This window comes from Gordionus sp. m RMFG-2023, chromosome 1 (genome assembly GCF_954871325.1).
Source record: "Gordionus sp. m RMFG-2023 chromosome 1, tfGorSpeb1-WG-v2, whole genome shotgun sequence".
NCBI classification, from domain to species: Eukaryota; Metazoa; Nematomorpha; class Gordioida; order Chordodea; family Parachordodidae; genus Gordionus; species Gordionus sp. m RMFG-2023.
This window is the reverse complement of record NC_088775.1, coordinates 35,965,829-35,984,823: the sequence shown is the minus strand read 5'-3', so window position 1 is coordinate 35,984,823 and position 18,995 is coordinate 35,965,829. Positions and strand designations below refer to the sequence as shown.

The window sequence follows — 18,995 nt, the reverse complement described above, 5'->3', positions numbered from 1 at the left end:
AAATATTAAGATTTAAATAGAATCATCATAATTTTATTCATTTTTGTGGATACTTTATTAATCTATATTATATTATATAAATACCTCTTTCCTCTTCTAAATTAAACTAACGCGGATTCTTTGTGTTAATTTAACAATTTTTTTTTTAATATAAGAAATAAAAATGTGGTTATGGCTTCGAGATCATTGATAAACTTGTTTCGCCAAAAAGATCCATCTATGCTTCTCAGGAAAGACAGGGGAAAGGTGGCCAAGGATTGGAAAAATATTAAACCCAAACCTTATGGTCACAGTGATGTGATAGTAAGTTATATTTATTGCTATCAATTTAAATATATAAGCAATTAAAACCAGAATTGCTCATAACTAGGAATTTTTTTTTAGGAATTCGGATAAATCACCTTATTGTATAAAATTTTCGAAATTCAAAACAATTAAATATATAATTTATAAAATTTGCTTGAAGTCCTATATCGAAGGTATCGAATGTCTGGAATTATCCTCGAAAGGGAATCACAATTTAGATAAAGACCAAGGGCTGACGAAAGAACAAGTACTTTAATATTTAACATGCTTCATAGAGTTAATATAAATAAGTGATGTTGTGAATTGTGACATTAATTTTTAAAAATACACATTCCTATGACAGAAAATATTATAAGTATAGCATTAGATTGACAATCGTTAGATTAACATAAAATATGAAACGTTACTAGTTAGAGTCAGCTGTTCGTTATTTTGATTACAATAAAGTATATATAGAATTTAATGTTGAATCTTTTTATTAAAATATATTTATGAAACTATCTATCCTAAACTTTTGCTTTATATTAAATATTTTTAGGACTGCACCATTCCACAATTTTTTACTTATCAGATCCGATATTTACATTTATTTTTTGTCATTATTTTATATAATATAAGATAATAGAATAAAAAAATCGGTGTATAAATTTAAGGCGTTATAATCAGAATATTCACTTATCCTGGCCCTTAAAAATCAAAAAAGGTCTCAAGGCTTTAAAATTCTAAATATTTTATCTTAAAATTTATAGATAAAGAGTTGTATTTATAAATATATAGTAGAGACCTGCAGAGGTACCATTTGCACGGTTCAGCCCGGATTTTGAAAAAAAATTTCGGCTCTGGTTTTATATTTTCAGGCCCTGTCCGGATTTTTTAAAATTATATTATATAAATTTTTAATTTTTTATAGATAATGGCAATTTAAAATATTCGGCACGACATTTAAAAAATTTTTTTTTAGACCTTAGCCAGGCTTAGAACAGGGCCGGGACTGCAGATCTTTGATAGTGAATAATGTCTTATTTTATTAAGATATAGCCCTTACTGAATAAATATAGTTACATATTATTATTTATTTTTTTAATGATGAACAGAATTTTCCGTAGTACAAATAAGTATAAATTTAAATCCTGCTAGCACACTATATATATATATTGATATTATTTTTCATAACAAACCATGTAACTTTATTTGAATACAAAGTAAAACAAATTAAATATCAATTAATAATATAATAATGAAATATAAACTAATTATTAAAATTATAATATTGGATATTTTTCTTTATAAAGATAAGAATAAATTTAAATTCTAGATTTCTGACATAATAGAAATAATTAAAAGATTTTAAAAGAATATATTATTAATTACAATAAAGTCATGCCGATAATAACTCTATTCAAGGAAATTTTTTAATTGGATGAAATATATTTATAGTTAAATAAGTATGTAGGATTAAAGGTTAGGGTTGGGGATAATTAAAGGTTTGTGAGATATGGGCTAGGATTAAGATATTAAAAATGGGGTTTTTATTAATAACTTATCAAATCTGACAGGTCATGTGATTAAAATTAATTTCCTTGAGCTGGACTTTAATCAATTATACCAAAGCTAATAATTTAAATTTACATGATTTATATTTTTTATAAGTTCTCTCATAATAAAAACAATAGACAAATATACTTTTTTATATTTGTTTATTAATATCATAGACCTGAACGCCAGGTACATGGGCCAGGCCTTTTTTTAAATTATACCTGGGACAGGTTTTATTTTTTTTTGGTTCCCGGACTAAGCCTAAATTTTTTTTGAATATAGGACCAGTCCTAATGTTTTAAATCAGAGATGTGAACCAGATAAAATATTAATTGGGTTCGGTTCAAGGTAAAAAAATTAAGTGGGTTTGGTTCAGGGGAATATTTTTGAACCCGGGTTTGGTTTCGGGTTTAGGAATAATTGAATTGTAAAAAAATTCTATATTTAAATCATAATTATAAAACTAGACATAAATTTGTTATAAATAATAAAATTTTTATTTTATTTAGAGGCTAGATATATTTATTTAAACATATTAGCATAATATCTTCCAAGAGTTGTTCGCTCAACCTCGATCTAAGTGAAAGGCTGAATATCAAATGTGAAAAGGATCTTTCAGTGCTAACCTATATTAAATATATTTATTTGGAAATATGATAAATTAACTTGGGTTGCAGGAGCAGCAAATAAGATTTTGTATAAAATATTTAAATCAAGTGTTCCAGCTTAGCAGAATTCCAAAAATCCAAAGTATTTTCCTTCTTATCTAAACTTTTAAAATCGCAAAATCCAATAATTATCATTCCAATACTATTCTCTGCAATCGTTATCCCTTTTTCAAATATTTTCTCATGCCTTTCTTTAAGTTATATCAATCTCTCTAAATCATCTTTTATAATAACTTCATTCGAATTATTATCATCATAAAATGGACTATATATTAACATGATGCCTTTTGCAAATTATTTTTATCACTAAGTAATATCTATAATATTTAAGGATTTATACCGTTTATATTTAAATAAGTTGAAAATATTAAAAAATCTCATTTCAATTATTAATATTTGTATTTATAATTATACAAATTTCTTAATATATGATTTTAAATATAAAATTCTGAACCCGCATTCAAAAAAATCAGTTTGGTTCGGGGTTTTAGAAATTTTATAAACGGGGTTCGGCTCGGGTTCAGGAATTTTTCCCCAAAACCCGGGGTTTCTTCTTCGGGTTCGGTTCGAATCCCTGCTAACAATATATCACATTTATCACATCCAATTTCCATTTTTCCCTAGATTCTAGTAAAATATTATTCAAATTAATTATTAACTAATCATTATTTTAGGTGATATTTAATAAAATTAAAAGCAACAAAGATACACTCAATATTTATAAGATAATACACATTTTAAGGGAAATTTTTTTTTAATATAAGTATCATTTTTTTCTTTTTCTATGTCTCAAATTCAGGCAATTACAAATGTTGCCAGTGAGAGAGCGCAAAATGATTGATACTTATATAAAAGACTATTAAATTACAATAGGAACAGTAAATAAAGAATTACTATCGACCAGTTGAATTAAAAGTGTGGTGATCCAAACTCACTCCTTTTACGACAAATGGGGAGAAAGATAATTTAAAAAGTTGTTATATATGGCATATTCGCTAAAAAACGATCCGCGAAATGCTGAATATATATTTTAATTTTTTTTAAGCCAAGGTCGAAAAAAATTGACTCACACTGACCGCAAATTTTTATATAAGATAAATTGTAAAACCCGGGCCGGGCCAATTTTTTTAGCAAATTCGAGCCATGCACCACTCATGTCTCCGATTAATATACTTTACATCTTCTTCGTCACAAAATGTAAAAAGAAAATGCATTATAGTGCGCACAAATTGAGCGTTTCAAACGCTGCGTTGCAAGCGCAATTAATGCATTTCAAATAGCCTCGTGCAAATTGTAAAATTACCGTTTGGCGTTAGCAACCATTTTAAAAAACGCAATTAGGTTTGCTTTTTCATTACTTTTTTTATTCTTCGCCTTGTAATATTATATAAAATGTATGATAAATAACACTTATATCCTAAAAAGAAATATTTAAATTAAAAAAAAATAAGAAAGTAGACGATAATATAATTTTCAATGACAAATCCATTTTTTTAGAACTTATTAAAAATTTTGAATCAACGATATTAATAAAATGGCAACCTCAATTTAAACAAGGAATGCGTTACGTATTTTTTATTAAAAATTACAACAAAACGTAAACACTCAATTTGTGTGCACTATTAAGCGTTTTTATATTATTAATGGCTCTTTCCTTCACGCTTTTTTATGAGAGCTATGAAGATTTATTACGAGAAAGAGAAATTAGTTCAAAAATAAATAAAAAATATGTATAAAAATAATAAAATATATATTGGCAGAATTTTTTAAAAATATCCGATATTTTTAAAACAATAAAAGGTATATAATTATAAAATCCTATATGCTTATTTTCATGATATTAAACTTATTCAAAATAACGACATAAATTTCAATTAGGCCTCATTTTTATTAACCGTGAAAATAGCACAGCATGGCATTGCACATTTTAAATACAAATAAATATAAAAATACAACTACGCTATCATTGCCAATGAGCCCTACAAGTGATTCCTATAAATGAAGCTTAAGTCCCATTAATACATTGATTATCTGTCTATTATGTATGACTAATAACTTTAGCCTTTTGTTCTTATATTTAAATAATAACATCTACATATACAGGTTAAAAACACCACAATCGACACTAATTTCTCTACGAATATCGATGCGATTGATAAAATAAATTCTATAAGTCAATTAGAAGAAATTTCCGCATCACGATTATTAACACAAGATGAATTGCGTTTGATTAAAAATTACAGGAAGCGTAGATTAAATGCTGATGATGATTACGAAAAAATGACTAAAAATAGCAGTAAACGTCAAAAGACTCAATCTCTACATAAGAAGTTCTTATATTATACATCTAACAAAATTCAATTTTGATTTAATAGTTCTAGTGTTGTTAATCGACTAAATTTAGCCGACTAACAGACGACTAACTAATAGTTTTAGTCGAAAAATTCGACTAAAAATTTTAGCAACTAAATTAGTCGACTAATCAAATTTTTGAGCCAAACCGAACCTGCATAATCGGGGTTAGTGTGGCTAATTAGTCTAGTTTTTCCGACTACTTGAGATATCATAGAAGATGAATCAATGTATAGTGACTGGCATTTATCTATCATCGTTACTTGTAATCATTTGAATATTTTGAAGCGACGGTAAAATAATAAATTGTACATGCTAAATTAAAATTTCAGTGAAGATGTACCATAGAAAAGTGACAATTTGTCATAATCGTTATTTTTGAACTTTTTTGAATTTTTTAGGTAAAAATATATATTGTAAAGATGTAAAAATAAAATTTCAGTGAAGATCTACACCATCATAGAAAAATAACATTTGTCATAATCGTTATTTTTGAACTTTTTTGAATTTTTTTAAAGTAAATAGGTAAAAATATATAGTGTAAAGATATTAAAATAAAATTTCAGTGAAGATGTACCATAGAAAAATGACAATTATCATAATTGTTATTTTTTAACTTTTTTGAATTTTTTTTAAAATAACTAGGTAATAATAAATATTTTAAAGATGTTAAAACAACATTTCAGTGAAGAAGTACCAGAGAAAAGTGACAATTATCATAATTGTTATTTTTTAACTTTTTTGAATTTTTTTAAAGCAAATAGGTAGAGTTGTTAAATTACCTAACATTGACCATCTTAATTGTGGCATAGTCAAGCTTTTAGCCTAAAAAATTGAATTAAGCCTCTAAGTTGAGTCTAAACTTGAAGATTGATTGGGATATTTTTGGTAAAAAACATGGCTACGCTGTTTTATAGTTGACTTTAGATAGTTTAACAACACTACAAATAGGTAAAAATATATATTGTAAACATGTTAAATTAAAATTTCAGTGAAGATGTACCATAGAAAAGTGACAATTGTCATAATCGTTGTTTCTGAACTTTTTAGAACTTTTATAAAGCAGATAGGTAAAAATATATATTGTAAACATGCTAATAAAATTTCAGTGAAGATGTACCATAGAAAAGTGACAATTGTCATAATAATTGTTTTTAAGCTTTTTTCAATTATTTCGAAACGAGCTAGTTTTTAGCCTACGCCGGTCCATTTAATTACGCGGACTAGCTAAACTATATTTAATAGTCTGAGTGGCCTGGTTAAAAAATTATAACTTTTATTTGTCATTTGAAATTTATTAGGTAAACATAAAAATATATGCTTCATAAAATATTAACATTTTTGATACCTAAGTACCTATAACGGTTGTGGATGTTATCGGTGGGGAAAGCTAATGCAATTAAAAAACTTGTTAGATTTGATTTGCATTGAAGAATATAACATCGACAGGATAAAAATATGATTTTACCCGTTTTTCCAAAAATAAAGAAAATTCAATTATTAAATTTTTAATGCAATGTTTGAAATACTTAGCATCCATCTACGTCAAGATTAAATCACAACAGAAGGGTGCAAACTTTTCATTTAAAGAAATTGATATAATAAATATTTCATAATTAACAATTCGATTCTTTTAAAACTTTTTATCAGGAAAATAAAAGTTTAAAATAAATTAAACCACTTTCAAAACTTAAAAAAACTTTATAAAAAAGTCTTTTACAATATTTATATTGTGAGGCTCAAAATCAAAACTAGGTAAAAGTGAGATCGATCACCTATCTGAATTACTTTCTAGTAAAACCCCAGAATATAAAGATTGCAACTTGTCTAATCCATTTTTTTTGTTCTCAATCTGGTATTTGATTCCAAGTGAAAATTTTGGAATAACTAAAACTATAATATGATGACCATGTAATAACCAACAAACCATACCTTAAATTTACAAAAAAGGAATACTTTTTCAATTATTATGTTCAATTATTTATAATCTAATATTTGTAAAAAAACTACATTGTGAAAAAATAGTATATTCTGTAATTTTCATATATTTATTCTTATTTATACTATGTTTTGGTATTCATATTTTCAGGCGCGTAAGCAGGAATTTGGTCTGGTGGGGGATAATAAAATTTTTTAAGAAATATTATTGTTAATTAAAAATACTAACTATAAATTTATTAGGACTAATAACTTTTCTAACACACAATTTTAAATTAATGTGAATTACAAAAAAATTGTATTATATAAACCGGCATTGAAAAACTATAAAATAAATGTGAATTATAAAATATAAAGTGAATATAATTACGATATGAATCACTTAAATGACCCAAAATTGAAATTGAAATTTTTTTAGCTTTTAAAATATATAAAGTATTAAAAATTTAAATGTTGGAAATATAAATTAACACCCAAAAAGTTAGCTTTTAAAATATATAAAGTATTAAAAATTTAAATGTTGGAAATATAAATTAACACGCAAAAAGTTTCTTAGGAATAATTGTATTTTGTATGTTTTGAGCTAATTTTTCAATTATCTATCCTTGCTTGACCTTAAATGCCTATGAATATTCAAAAGATCCAAATCATTCAATCTAAGAAGTTGTATTTCATAGGTATGTTTTTCAGAGACTTGCAGGCCCGGCCCCCGAGCCGGTCCGTATTTTAATTTTTTAAACATACCCGGGCCGGGCCCGAATTTTTTAAAAAAACACCCGGGCTGGACCTGACAATTTTTTTAAAAAAAATATCCGGGTCGAGCTGTATATTTTAAAACCAAATATTTGAAATCGCCATTATTAGCTATAAAAATCAAAAATAAATATAATTTATTTTTAAAAAATGGGTCGAGCTTGAAAATTTTATTTTCAAAAAAGCCGGGCCTGGCGTAAAAATTTAAAAAAAAACCCGGGCCGAAAAAATTTTTTAAAAAAAATCTGGGCCGTGCCCTGCAAATGGTACCTCTGCAGGGCTCTGTTATTCTTCTTAAAAAAGAGAATGTTTTCTCATTAGTTTACTAATGGGAAGAGTTGCTAATATATATAACCATTTTAATACATTGGGAATATAATCTAAAATGTGCTTGAAATACTGCAAAGCATCCATAGCATTTTTTGGGACTGTTTCAACCATAGTTAATCTTTTAATCATAGTTATTCAGCTAATAAAGCATCATAGGATATTTTAACAACTTCATGATAAAAATTAACAAATATTATTTTTTTTCGCCATCTGAAAAAGGTTGGGAAGACTTTTGTGGAAGTAATATCTGCAGATTGGTAAGTGCTGCATGATGAATTAAAAACCATTCATTTATTTGGGTTATAAATGTATCTAAGAGAGGGGACATTTGTTTTATAATACTCTTCTACTGATCCTATATTAATATTTTGACGATGTTCTTGCTTGCTACAAGTCAAGGGGGGGGGCAAATATTAAACATGTATAGCTCTGCTTTTTACTCAACAATAGCATATAAAATATGAAATTCTTCATCAAATTAGCTCTAATTTCCTTGAGTTCTAATAAAATGCTCTTCGCTATTCTCATCTTCTTAATCAAGTCAATGTCATGTTTTTGTAAAGTATTACATAAAATAGTTGTATAATTAAATAATACATTCTAATGAGAAAAAAAATTTGGAATAGGTATTGAATCCAATAATTTTCTTGCTTCTGAAGAAATATTTCTTTCAAGCCATTGTGATATTTCAGTAATAGCATTAATAATCGGCTCTTCTAACTCTATAAAAGCTGTTACTTATTGATGGCGGAGACTCAATCTCGTTGGACAAGCTTGCAATTTCTTTCTCCCTGTTGGACAAGGAGTTTCAGAGATATTTATTATTTGATTAGAAATTTAGATAAATAATACGCCACTAAAATTATAATAGGTAAATTACGCTTGGGAAAACTTGAAATCGAAATTAATTGATAAAATAACTTAGTAGATGAATGTGATAAATAAATGTAATTAAATATATATATGAGATAGGAATAAATATTAACAATAAAATATAATCCGGCATCTGCATTTTTTGGCTTTGGAGGGGGGGGGGCGCTGCATACGCGCCTGCATATTTTGTTACCTTTTATTATCAAATAAATTCAATAACTATAATTTTATAAAATTAATAATGTTAGATTAGATTTATACATTAAAAATTTTTTGTTTAAATATAAATTATAATATAAATTTAAAATTATTTCATTCTTGTAATGTCTTTTTTAGTAATTATAGGAATATCGAAATCGCAATAGTGTCTTATTTAGTAATTTATAGAAATATCGAAATCGCAATTTTTTATTTTTCAAAATCTCCTTTTTTTAGCAATCCGTCTAAATCTTCTTCAACTTTATCTTTTAATGCGTATGGTACGGGACGTGATTTACAGAAAATTGGTTTCTCGTTTTTCATGTATATTTGTGCCTTAAAATCTTCCAAGCAGCCCAATTCTTTGGTAAATAATTGAGGAAATTCATTTTGTATATTAATGTTATTTATTTGTTTGGTCCTTTCAGGTATTTCAGTCATTTTGGGAAATTTAGTTATCCAGTTTCTTCCAATGAGATTTTTGGTATATCCTTTTGTAATTATGAGAGTTAGTTCTAATGTTCGTCCTTTATATTGTACTTTTATTACAGTCTAACCTAATAGCGGTATATTGGTTCCTGTATAGCTTTTAAGTTTAGCCTGCAATTTGTTAATCCAGGACAATTAAGTTTATTTTTCCAATATATTTCGTTAATTATGCTTACCCCAGCTCCAGTATCTAATTCCATTCTGACATCGCTGTTGTTTATTTTAACATTAACCCAAAATTCTGGATTATATTCGTTTGTTTTATTATTAATAAAATTCACTATTTCTTTTCTACAGACTCGAGCAATGTGCCCAATTTGTTGCATTTATAACAAGTGGCATTCTTGAAAAAAACAATTTTCCCTTCTATGGTTTCCGCCGCAGGAATGACAGGAATTTAGTTTTTTGTAGCTAGTATTATAATTATTATATGACTTGGATTGTTTATCATTATCATTATTAACTTTTTAATTTTATTTATATTATCATTATGTTCCACTTCTAACTGATCGATTCTAGTTTCATCATTGTATTAATTTTGTATTTTTTATAGCTGTTTCTACTGCAGTAGCTATTTGAATAGCTTTATTTATGTCTATATATCTTCAGATAATAATCTTTGTAAAATTTTAGGATTTTTTATTCCGAATATAAATTTATCTCTTAATGCAGTATTTAAATATTCCCCAAATTCACAAGTCGTTGCCAATTTTCGAAGATTTTGAATATAATCTATTAATTTTTCCTCATTTTTTTGATTATATTGATAAAAATTCAATTAAATTAAGCGTAGGATGAAAAAATTTGAGTAATAGTGCGCACAAATTGAGCGTTACATAAGTTCTTAAAAAAAGGATTTGTCTTTTGAAAATTATATTATCGTCTGCGTTCTTATTTCTTTAATTTCTAAATATTCCTTTTTGGGATATAAGTAAGATATTTATATTACATTTTATATAATATTACACAGCGAATAATAATAAAATAATGAAAAAGCAAACTTATTAAAATGGTTGCTAACGCCAAACTGTAATTTTACCAATTTGCACGAGGTCATTTGAAATCCATTATTTGCTCTTGAAAGGCTCAATTTGTGTGCACTATTTTTAATCGACTGCGCCATTCTTGTAATATCTTTTGTATATTTATTAAAATTATTATTTTAGAAAATAAATAATCAATTCCTCCCCTGAGGTTATTGCTACTTTCGTGGGAAGGTGATATAATTTTTTTTGTTATTTTTTAAAATTAATATATCATTTTTTTTATTTAAGATATTTTAAAAACAGTTTTTTCTACAAAATTTTCGGTAGATAAAATTCTGCATTTTAAAATTTTTTTGGTGATAATAAAAATAAAAAAATATTTATCAACTTTAGGAAAATTATTTAATGCCTACAAAGTTTTTAAAGAGGGTATAGGGGTAAGATAAATTTTTGGTAGATGAAACTTTGAATTTTAAATTCTTTTGGTTATAATACTATAATTAAAGGAAGATCGTGAAACCGTTAATATTTTTTAAAAAAAGTAATGATGCTAAATTTAAATAAATTGTTTATAAATTTTAAAATAAATTAAGTAGCAGAATTATTAATCAATCTCCTTACTTTAAAATTTAAATGTTTTGTTAAGTAATTAGTGAGCTCTCCTCACTTTCAATCTCATCAACCCTTATGTTGTGATTTAATCTTGACGTAGATGATACCTATTTCAAACATTGCCTTTAAAATTTAATTTTTTTTTGCTTTTGGGAAAATGGAATTCATATTTTCACCCACTTCGATGTTATATTCTTCCATTCAAATCAAATCCAACAAGTTTTGTTATCTCATTAATTTATCCTACGCTAACATCCACAACAGTTACCGATAATTTGATATTAAAAATTTGTATATGAAGCACATATTTATTAATGTTTAGCTAATAGATTTTAAATAATATATATATGTGTTAAATTTTTTTAGCCCGCCCATTCCTAAAATCTTTTAACAGGTTCGCTCGCTCTTTTTAAAATTATCTAGCTAGCCAGCTTAATTAAACTGATGGGCATGGGGTAGAAACAAGCTCATTTCAGCAAAAAACTCGAAAAAAGTTAAAAATAACGATTTATGACAATTTTTACTTTTCTTATACATCCTCATTTAAATTTAACATCTTTACAATATATATTTTACCTATTTGTTTTAAAAAAATTAAAAATAACGATTATGACAATTATCACTTTTCTATGGTACATCTTCACTGAAATTTTAATTTAAGGTTACAAAACATATTTTTATTTATTTACTTTAAAATAACTCAAAAAACTTCAAAAATAACGATTATGACAATTGTCACTTTTCAATGATACATCCTAATTTAAATTTTAATTTAACATGAATATTTTTGCCCATTTGATCCAAAAAGATTATTAAAAATAACGAATATTGTGACTTTTCTATGGTTTATCTTCTCTGATATCTCAAGTAGTCGGAAGAAGGTTCGGTTAGGCTCAAAAAATTGATTTAATCTACTAAATTAATCGATTAAGCATGAAGACTAAATGAGTCGATTATGCTGAGTAAATAGATCAACTTAGTCGACTAATAGACTAATTTAATCGCTAAAGTTTTTAGTCGATTTCCATGACTACGACTATTAGTCGTCGAAAGAACTCGTAATTTAGTCGCTAAAGTTTTTGGTCGATTTCCATGACCACAACTATTAGTCATAGTCGAAAGAACTCGACTAATTAACAACACTAAATAGTTCTATCATTTGGCTTTGGATTCATCTATGGTTGTTAACTATACATTTCTTTCCTTATGCTTTTATTTGTTGTTGCAAGATGTATTACTTTAATGTTTGCAAAGGTAGATAAATTTATTAACTCACGGATGATGAATATTATCTTTTACTTATAAGGCGACCATGGATGGATATTTATTATGTAGCCATAGACCTGCAGGCCATGCCCGGACTTGATTTTCCCAGACCTGACCCGAAATTTTAAAGATTGTCAAGTGCGAGTACATTTGGTAATGTTTTTCCAAAATAACTTTCCAACCCTCGCCCCCCCCCTCCCCCATTGGCCCAACATTTTTATTCGTTTATTTTCCTTCGGACATTCCAGTTTTAAAACTAATTTACCCTGGCGGGGTCTCTAAATCTTTGATTATGGGCAAGGAAAAATTTATTCTGCCCCCCTTACCCTCGGTTAAAAAAAGTTTTATTTTTCCCTCATTTCATCCAAATGAATTTTCTTTTATAATAGGCAAGAATATAATGAATTGGATAGGGATTCTGAAGAATCAGAATTAGTTGATTCGGCCAAAGAAGTGGTATCCTCCGAATCAGACGATTATAATGATGACGAGACGAAATCGGACCATCTTGACGAAGAAGCCAGAATGACGGAAAGTATAGATAATTTTAACCAAAAGGCCAATAGATCAGATAAAGTAGATGATATAACAAACGAAAATCTTTCAAAAACAGACGATGATTCTGACGATGAATCGGACGACTCTGAAGTCTTACCCAGTCTTGGTGACATTGAAAGAATCTACAAGTTGCCCAAAATGAAAAAGGCTGATAGGATTCGGGCGCTGAGAATGAGCAAACTTTCAGCCGCTGATGACCCATGCCAGCCTAAACGGGCAACCACAAATCGTGGCAAACGAAAATTAAAACCCTTCATGATGGTGCGCTCTAAAATGCGAGGAAAACGTCGTGCTCGGTCTTTCAAAGAAAAGGAGGACGTACGCAAAAAGACCATTAAACAAAATAGACGTTTTAAGAAGATGAACCATGTCAAGCGACGTTGATTTTTTTAAAAATTATAAATGAAAAAAAGTCGTGTAAAATTATTTGTTAATTTATGTTTTATTGTATTATAATTTTATTATTTTTTTATTTTTTTATTAGTCAAATTCTTGTAATAAAAGTGTGCTGGGAAAAAAACATAATATTCAATCTAAGATCTGAAGATGAACTGTCCACGAGTTAATTGGACCAATATTTCAAAAATAGCATTGACATTGAATATTAGGGTTATGTGCAACAAAGCCTATTTTGCTTTGAGTTTTATTTGTTAAATTTTTCATTTAAATGTATAAAATGGTATCTTTTATCGTAAAGGTTGGTAGAAAGTCCCAAAAGGCTTTAAAATTATTAATATACATGAAAATCTATAAACTGGTGATTAGGTTATTTAGTTATATATGGGCACCTGGCCATAAATTTTCTTCGGGGAGAGGGGTGGGGGGGGGGTGATAATTTTTTCTATTATAAATATTAAAATCATTTTTTTGGAACATTTAAAATTTATCAGAACTAATCATTTAGAAAGTATTCATTTCGAAGACATATAGTAAAATATTAATAAAAGGCAACATAAAATTGTGCATAAATTCTAAAAAATATTTGTAATATTAATAGGTATGTAAATCACAATAAAATACAGAATTAAAACCTAGCTCTCCTTCCTAATCAATCTTAATTATCAATTAATGATTTTAAATAATCAATAACTTCTCTGATGCTTATCTTCCCTACTTCACTTTACAAATACCTCCTTTTCATCAAGCTTTTTTTTTCTTAATTTTTTTAAACTATATTTCTAAAATTATTTACATTCTTTGGATCCACATCCATCTTCAAATTTGCTAATCATTCGAAATTTTTGTCAAATTGAAGAGATCCATCTCTGGTTTAATCATGACTCATGGCTATAAGTATCGCTTCTTTGGTTTACGATCACTCTTAACTCTTTCTAAAACTGCACCTTCATTTATGGATTCCTTTTCATAAACAATCAACGATCTTTCTCTTACATACACAAAGACTGGGATCCTCCACACAATGAAGGCACCCTCGCCTGCATAAAATCAAGCGTTCATTACAACTATCTCAATTTTTTTATCACGTGAACCAAACATCAAGTTAAGATTTTATGGAAATCATACCCTTTAACCCTCATTTACTTCTCCACAGATAAGCTAAGTTTCGCTAATGGACTAAGGCTTAATGCAAAATTGGTGCCTTGCCAGTGCAGGCACTATGGAGCCAATGTTGATATTAAGGACAGCATTGTTGTAACTGCCGATTTTGATGAGACCGTTTCCCGCGGCATATTAAATGCAATAACCTTATTAAGCATGCCCTTAAGTCAACGGGCATCTTCTTTAAACCTGAATCAACCTGTATCTTTGGAACCGATGGGGAACATTCAGACGGAATTCCTCAATTCCTTGATCGAGGGGCCAGTTCAGTGGCATAGCTACGGGGGTGGTTTTCGGGTTTGGACCCCTCCCAGAGCAAAATTTCTTTTGAGATTATACGTTCAAAAGACTTAAAAGTGATTTTATATGAATTATATTTTTCTAGTTTTGATGTTTGTGGAAGGATATTATATTACTATTGAAATTATTCTGGATAGTATTATTATAAAGTCATTGAGAATAATCTACTAAATTATAATAACATATTATTGATGCATTTAAAAAATATATTTATTATATATTATCGAAGATATGGTTATGATTTGTAAGATAAACCCGGCCGAAGGCCCGTTAAAGGGGGTCTGGGGGGCGAAGCCCTCCAGTTTATATGTATGGACCCCCTCTATAAAAAATTCCTAGCTACGCCACTGGGCCAGTTTATGGTTTGAGATATCACTTTCATTAATTCAAATGCTCCATCCAACTATCCATTGATGTACTCGCTGAATCTCAAAAAATCACCAAATCGATCCTTTTTACTCATTCATATCCAGTGCTTGCTCTACTAACATTTTTAGCAAGGGAGTTGCGTCTGCAAAAACATCAACCATCACAAAAAATCTCATTTTACGACAGTCATTCTACCACAATTATTCGCTTTAACTACATAATCTCTTCTATCCAAAAATCTTCCATTCTTCTTGTAACATAACCCTCTCCTTCGCATTCTTTTTGCTTTAATCCTCGATATTTTCTATCTCCTTTATCATAGTTTTACATTTAACACCTGTATTAACTTCTTTTTTTAAAGACATAGAAGCAGGGATGTAAACCCTTCGACAAAAAAAAGGGCTAGGTCCGGGTTCGGGTATATTAATAAAATTTAAAAAGGGTCCAGGTTCAGGGAACATAAATATATGACTCAAAATAAGACTTTTTTCATTCATTTATTATTATTATATTTCAATATATATGTCGTATTGGGATATAATCATGTGGGATTCGGAATCCCAACGTGGGGATTTAAGATCTTGAATCCCCACGTTTTATTCGGGATTTTTTTTTTTAAATATTAAAAAAATATTCCGAATCCCCATGAAAAAAAATAAAATAATATAATTACTTTTTCTTCTCTTTTTTTTGCGGCTGGCACCATACAATTAAAAGGCCAAAATAAGGGATTTAAAAAGAGAATTTAAAAGTAAATAGTATAAAATTAAGGCATATAATGAATGAAAAGGGATGAGGTTGACTTTTTTGTTTTAAAAAAATATTACAAAATATATTTATAAAAAATCCGAATTATTGCAACAATTACATTTAAGCAGTGACCCGTTACGGTTCAGTATATAAAAAATTATAATGATTTATTTTTCTGGATGTAATATTGAGTTAGACGTTTTTAAAAATCAATAAGGAAAAATACTATGTATCTTTAGGTTGAGTCAAATAAGGTCAAACTCATTTAGAGATTGTTAAAACTAAATTATATATAACAACGAACAAATTTTAAGTTGAGATTATCCAAATGTTTTTTTAAAAAAAAGGCTAAGGACCAATATATATTTTTATTTAATAATTTTATATTTTTACATATTTTTATATAGTTGTTTTAATATTTTAGTGTTTTATCATTTTATTTAAAATTATACTAATATCAATATTATCAAAATAAAATTTAAAAAATAAAACAAATAACAATGGCAATATTTTGAAGTTTTGGAAGCAGGAAAATTTATTTCCTTTTTTTGAGAAAATTAGAGAGTAAAATTTTGTCAGCCCTGGCAAATTCGGCTTCTAGTGAAAGGTTATTTTCTGTAGCCAATCGCCTATTAGAGGAAAGGCGTACACAATTGAAATAAAAAAAATATACATTCTTCTTTTTCTAAGTAAAAGATTTTTATTTTTTGTTATTATGGATTAATGGAATTAAAGAAATAAATAGAATAAATTCAAAAAAGTGTAAAAAATTATAGCATGTTTTGAGAAATTTAAAAACACCGTGAATTTTTGGGCGTGAAACAAAATATTGCCTTTCGTGAGCGGGCGGGTCGGGTCGAAATTTTTTTAGTGGTAAGCGTGAATGGGCGTGAATATTTTCATTGCCACATTTATTTTTGTACATTTAATTTATATTAAGACCATTTTTTCGAGTATTTAATGATTTAAAGCATAAAAGTAATACATATTAAATATCAGGGATGTGAACCCGGACCCTTTTAAAAAGTGGAGGGTCCAAGGGTTCAGGGTGCTAAAAATTTTTAACTTAAATTTTTTTTTTAAAATTAATGTAAAAATATAATTTTTTAATTTTATTAATTTTTTTCGTGGAATCTCCCTAAAAAATAATCACTTTAAAACTATAATTGATAAAGCAAGGTATGTTGTAAAATATTTAAGAACTCCCACAATTGTTAGAATATTAAAATCCATGAAAAGGTAAATGGCAATTTTAGATTGCACAACACGTTGGTCCTCTATATGTATGATGCTAGAGCGATTATTAAGTTTGAAAGATTTCTGTAATGATTTTATCATAGGAGCATGTGAAATCATTTTGTGATAATTGGAATCAAGTAAAAGAGCTTACTAGTGTGCTGGTTCCTTTTAAGAGTGCAAGCAGAACAATTATGTTCATCGGATTTTTATGGCATATGGTTAAGATGTCGATTAGAGTTAGGGAGATTAACAAGTTCTTTTTCAAATGAAGTATTAGAAAATACGAAAATAAGAGAGCAACGATATTTACAAAATAGTGTTGTATATGCTTCTATATATTTAGACCCGCGATATCAGGTTTTATTAAGTAGTGAGCAAAAACAAATGGCTATAGACCATCTTGAAGATTTATGGCATACCCAAAATTCTATTATTTACAATACATTGGTGGTTACAACTAGAGAACTGCAAAGTAATTTTTTCGCAACCCGAGCCCGACCCGAGCCCGAATTAAAAAAATTTTTTTGTCCGAGCCCGACCCGAGCCCGAGCACACATTTTTTAATCCAACCCGACCCGACCCGAGCCCGACCCGAATAAAATTTTGCAATTTAAGTTTTAATATTATAATAACCAAAAAAAAATTTATGTGTATTTATTCAGTTCAGCCACCTTAAATAAAAGTTTATTTGACGGCCATAATCTATTCAAGATATTTGCATTTTTAAAATTTGTAAAAAATATTATAAAACGATTAATATACAAGCGAATTTAAAAATTATAACGATTATATAATAAGCATCATTTATGCGAATATAGATATGATGTAAAAGTTAATAAATATATAAAAAATATAATGAACATATTATATTATATATTGACCTCATCAATATCATTATCAAAATTATCACAAAGTGAATAATTATGATATATAAATAAAGAGGCGTCCAGTTTATCTGGCTTTAAACGAGTCCTTCTCTCCTCAAAGGCCCTACCAGCAGCTGAAAACGCCCTTTCACTGCTAGCCGACGAAGCAGGGATAGCCAGGAATTTAAGAGCTAAAATACTTAAATTTGGAAACTCATAATGGTTTGTTTTCCACCATTTTAAAATATTATCGTCATCAACACATAATTTCGGATCTAGATATTTTTTTAGCTCGTCAACTTCGGCGCTAGCATCAGAATACGCATTGTCAGCCTCCCATAGAGAGAAGTCCAAAAACGTATCTACCACCTCTGTAGTTTCTTAAGAAAAAAATATTCAATAATAATATTAAGATATATATTTACATTATTATTTTTTAATAATTTTACATATTTGATGATTAATATTTTTTTTGATATATGATATTTTTTTATAAAATTTATGTAATTATCATTATTCAACATTGATTTAATAAAATTTGAATTTTTTGAATTTTATTTAGTGATAATAAAATAATTAAAGGAAGTACTGAAAAAGAAAATTTTATTTCAGTAATTTTAGGAAAATTTGTCTAACTTTTTTTTGGAAGTAAATATTAATCTAAGATTTTGTATTTATTATCTCCAATATTTTTTAAATATATACTCAAAATTTTAGATCTCAATTTTTAATATGTTTTGAGATATATCTAATCAAAATTTGGGGTAAAATAGACCCCACCTTTGTAGTTAAGGGAGTTTTTTCTACCTTTGTAGTGAAGGGTTAAAACAAATGTTAAAAAAGACAATGTATAGGCTAGTTAAATAATAAATAAAACTTACATAAAATATGTCTTATCTTGTAATTTACGAGAAACACAATTTAGTAATAAAATAGTTTGGTATCGGGTTGTTAGGTTTATAAAATAATAATTAATAATGACATGACATGTTAATATGATTGACATTTTAATCCTAAAATGTGATAAATATTAAATAATATGATTG

The 18,995-nt window shown here is 27.5% G+C and overlaps 1 protein-coding gene across 2 annotated transcripts in view; it reads left to right on the top strand.

The window, feature by feature from the left end:
* The window catches only part of LOC135922892 (protein SDA1 homolog), a 36,583-nt gene extending 23,211 nt beyond the window's left edge, over positions 1 to 13,372 (top strand). For both annotated transcript variants that reach the window (XM_065457402.1, XM_065457401.1), the window contains exons 10-13: positions 156 to 303; positions 467 to 553; positions 4,614 to 4,840; positions 12,697 to 13,372. In XM_065457402.1, the coding sequence (XP_065313474.1) occupies positions 156 to 303; positions 467 to 553; positions 4,614 to 4,840; positions 12,697 to 13,249 (1,015 nt within the window). In that variant the 3' untranslated portion in view covers positions 13,250 to 13,372. The remainder of the gene's footprint in view (positions 1 to 155; positions 304 to 466; positions 554 to 4,613; positions 4,841 to 12,696) is intronic.
* Positions 13,373 to 18,995: the final 5,623 nt, after the last annotated feature.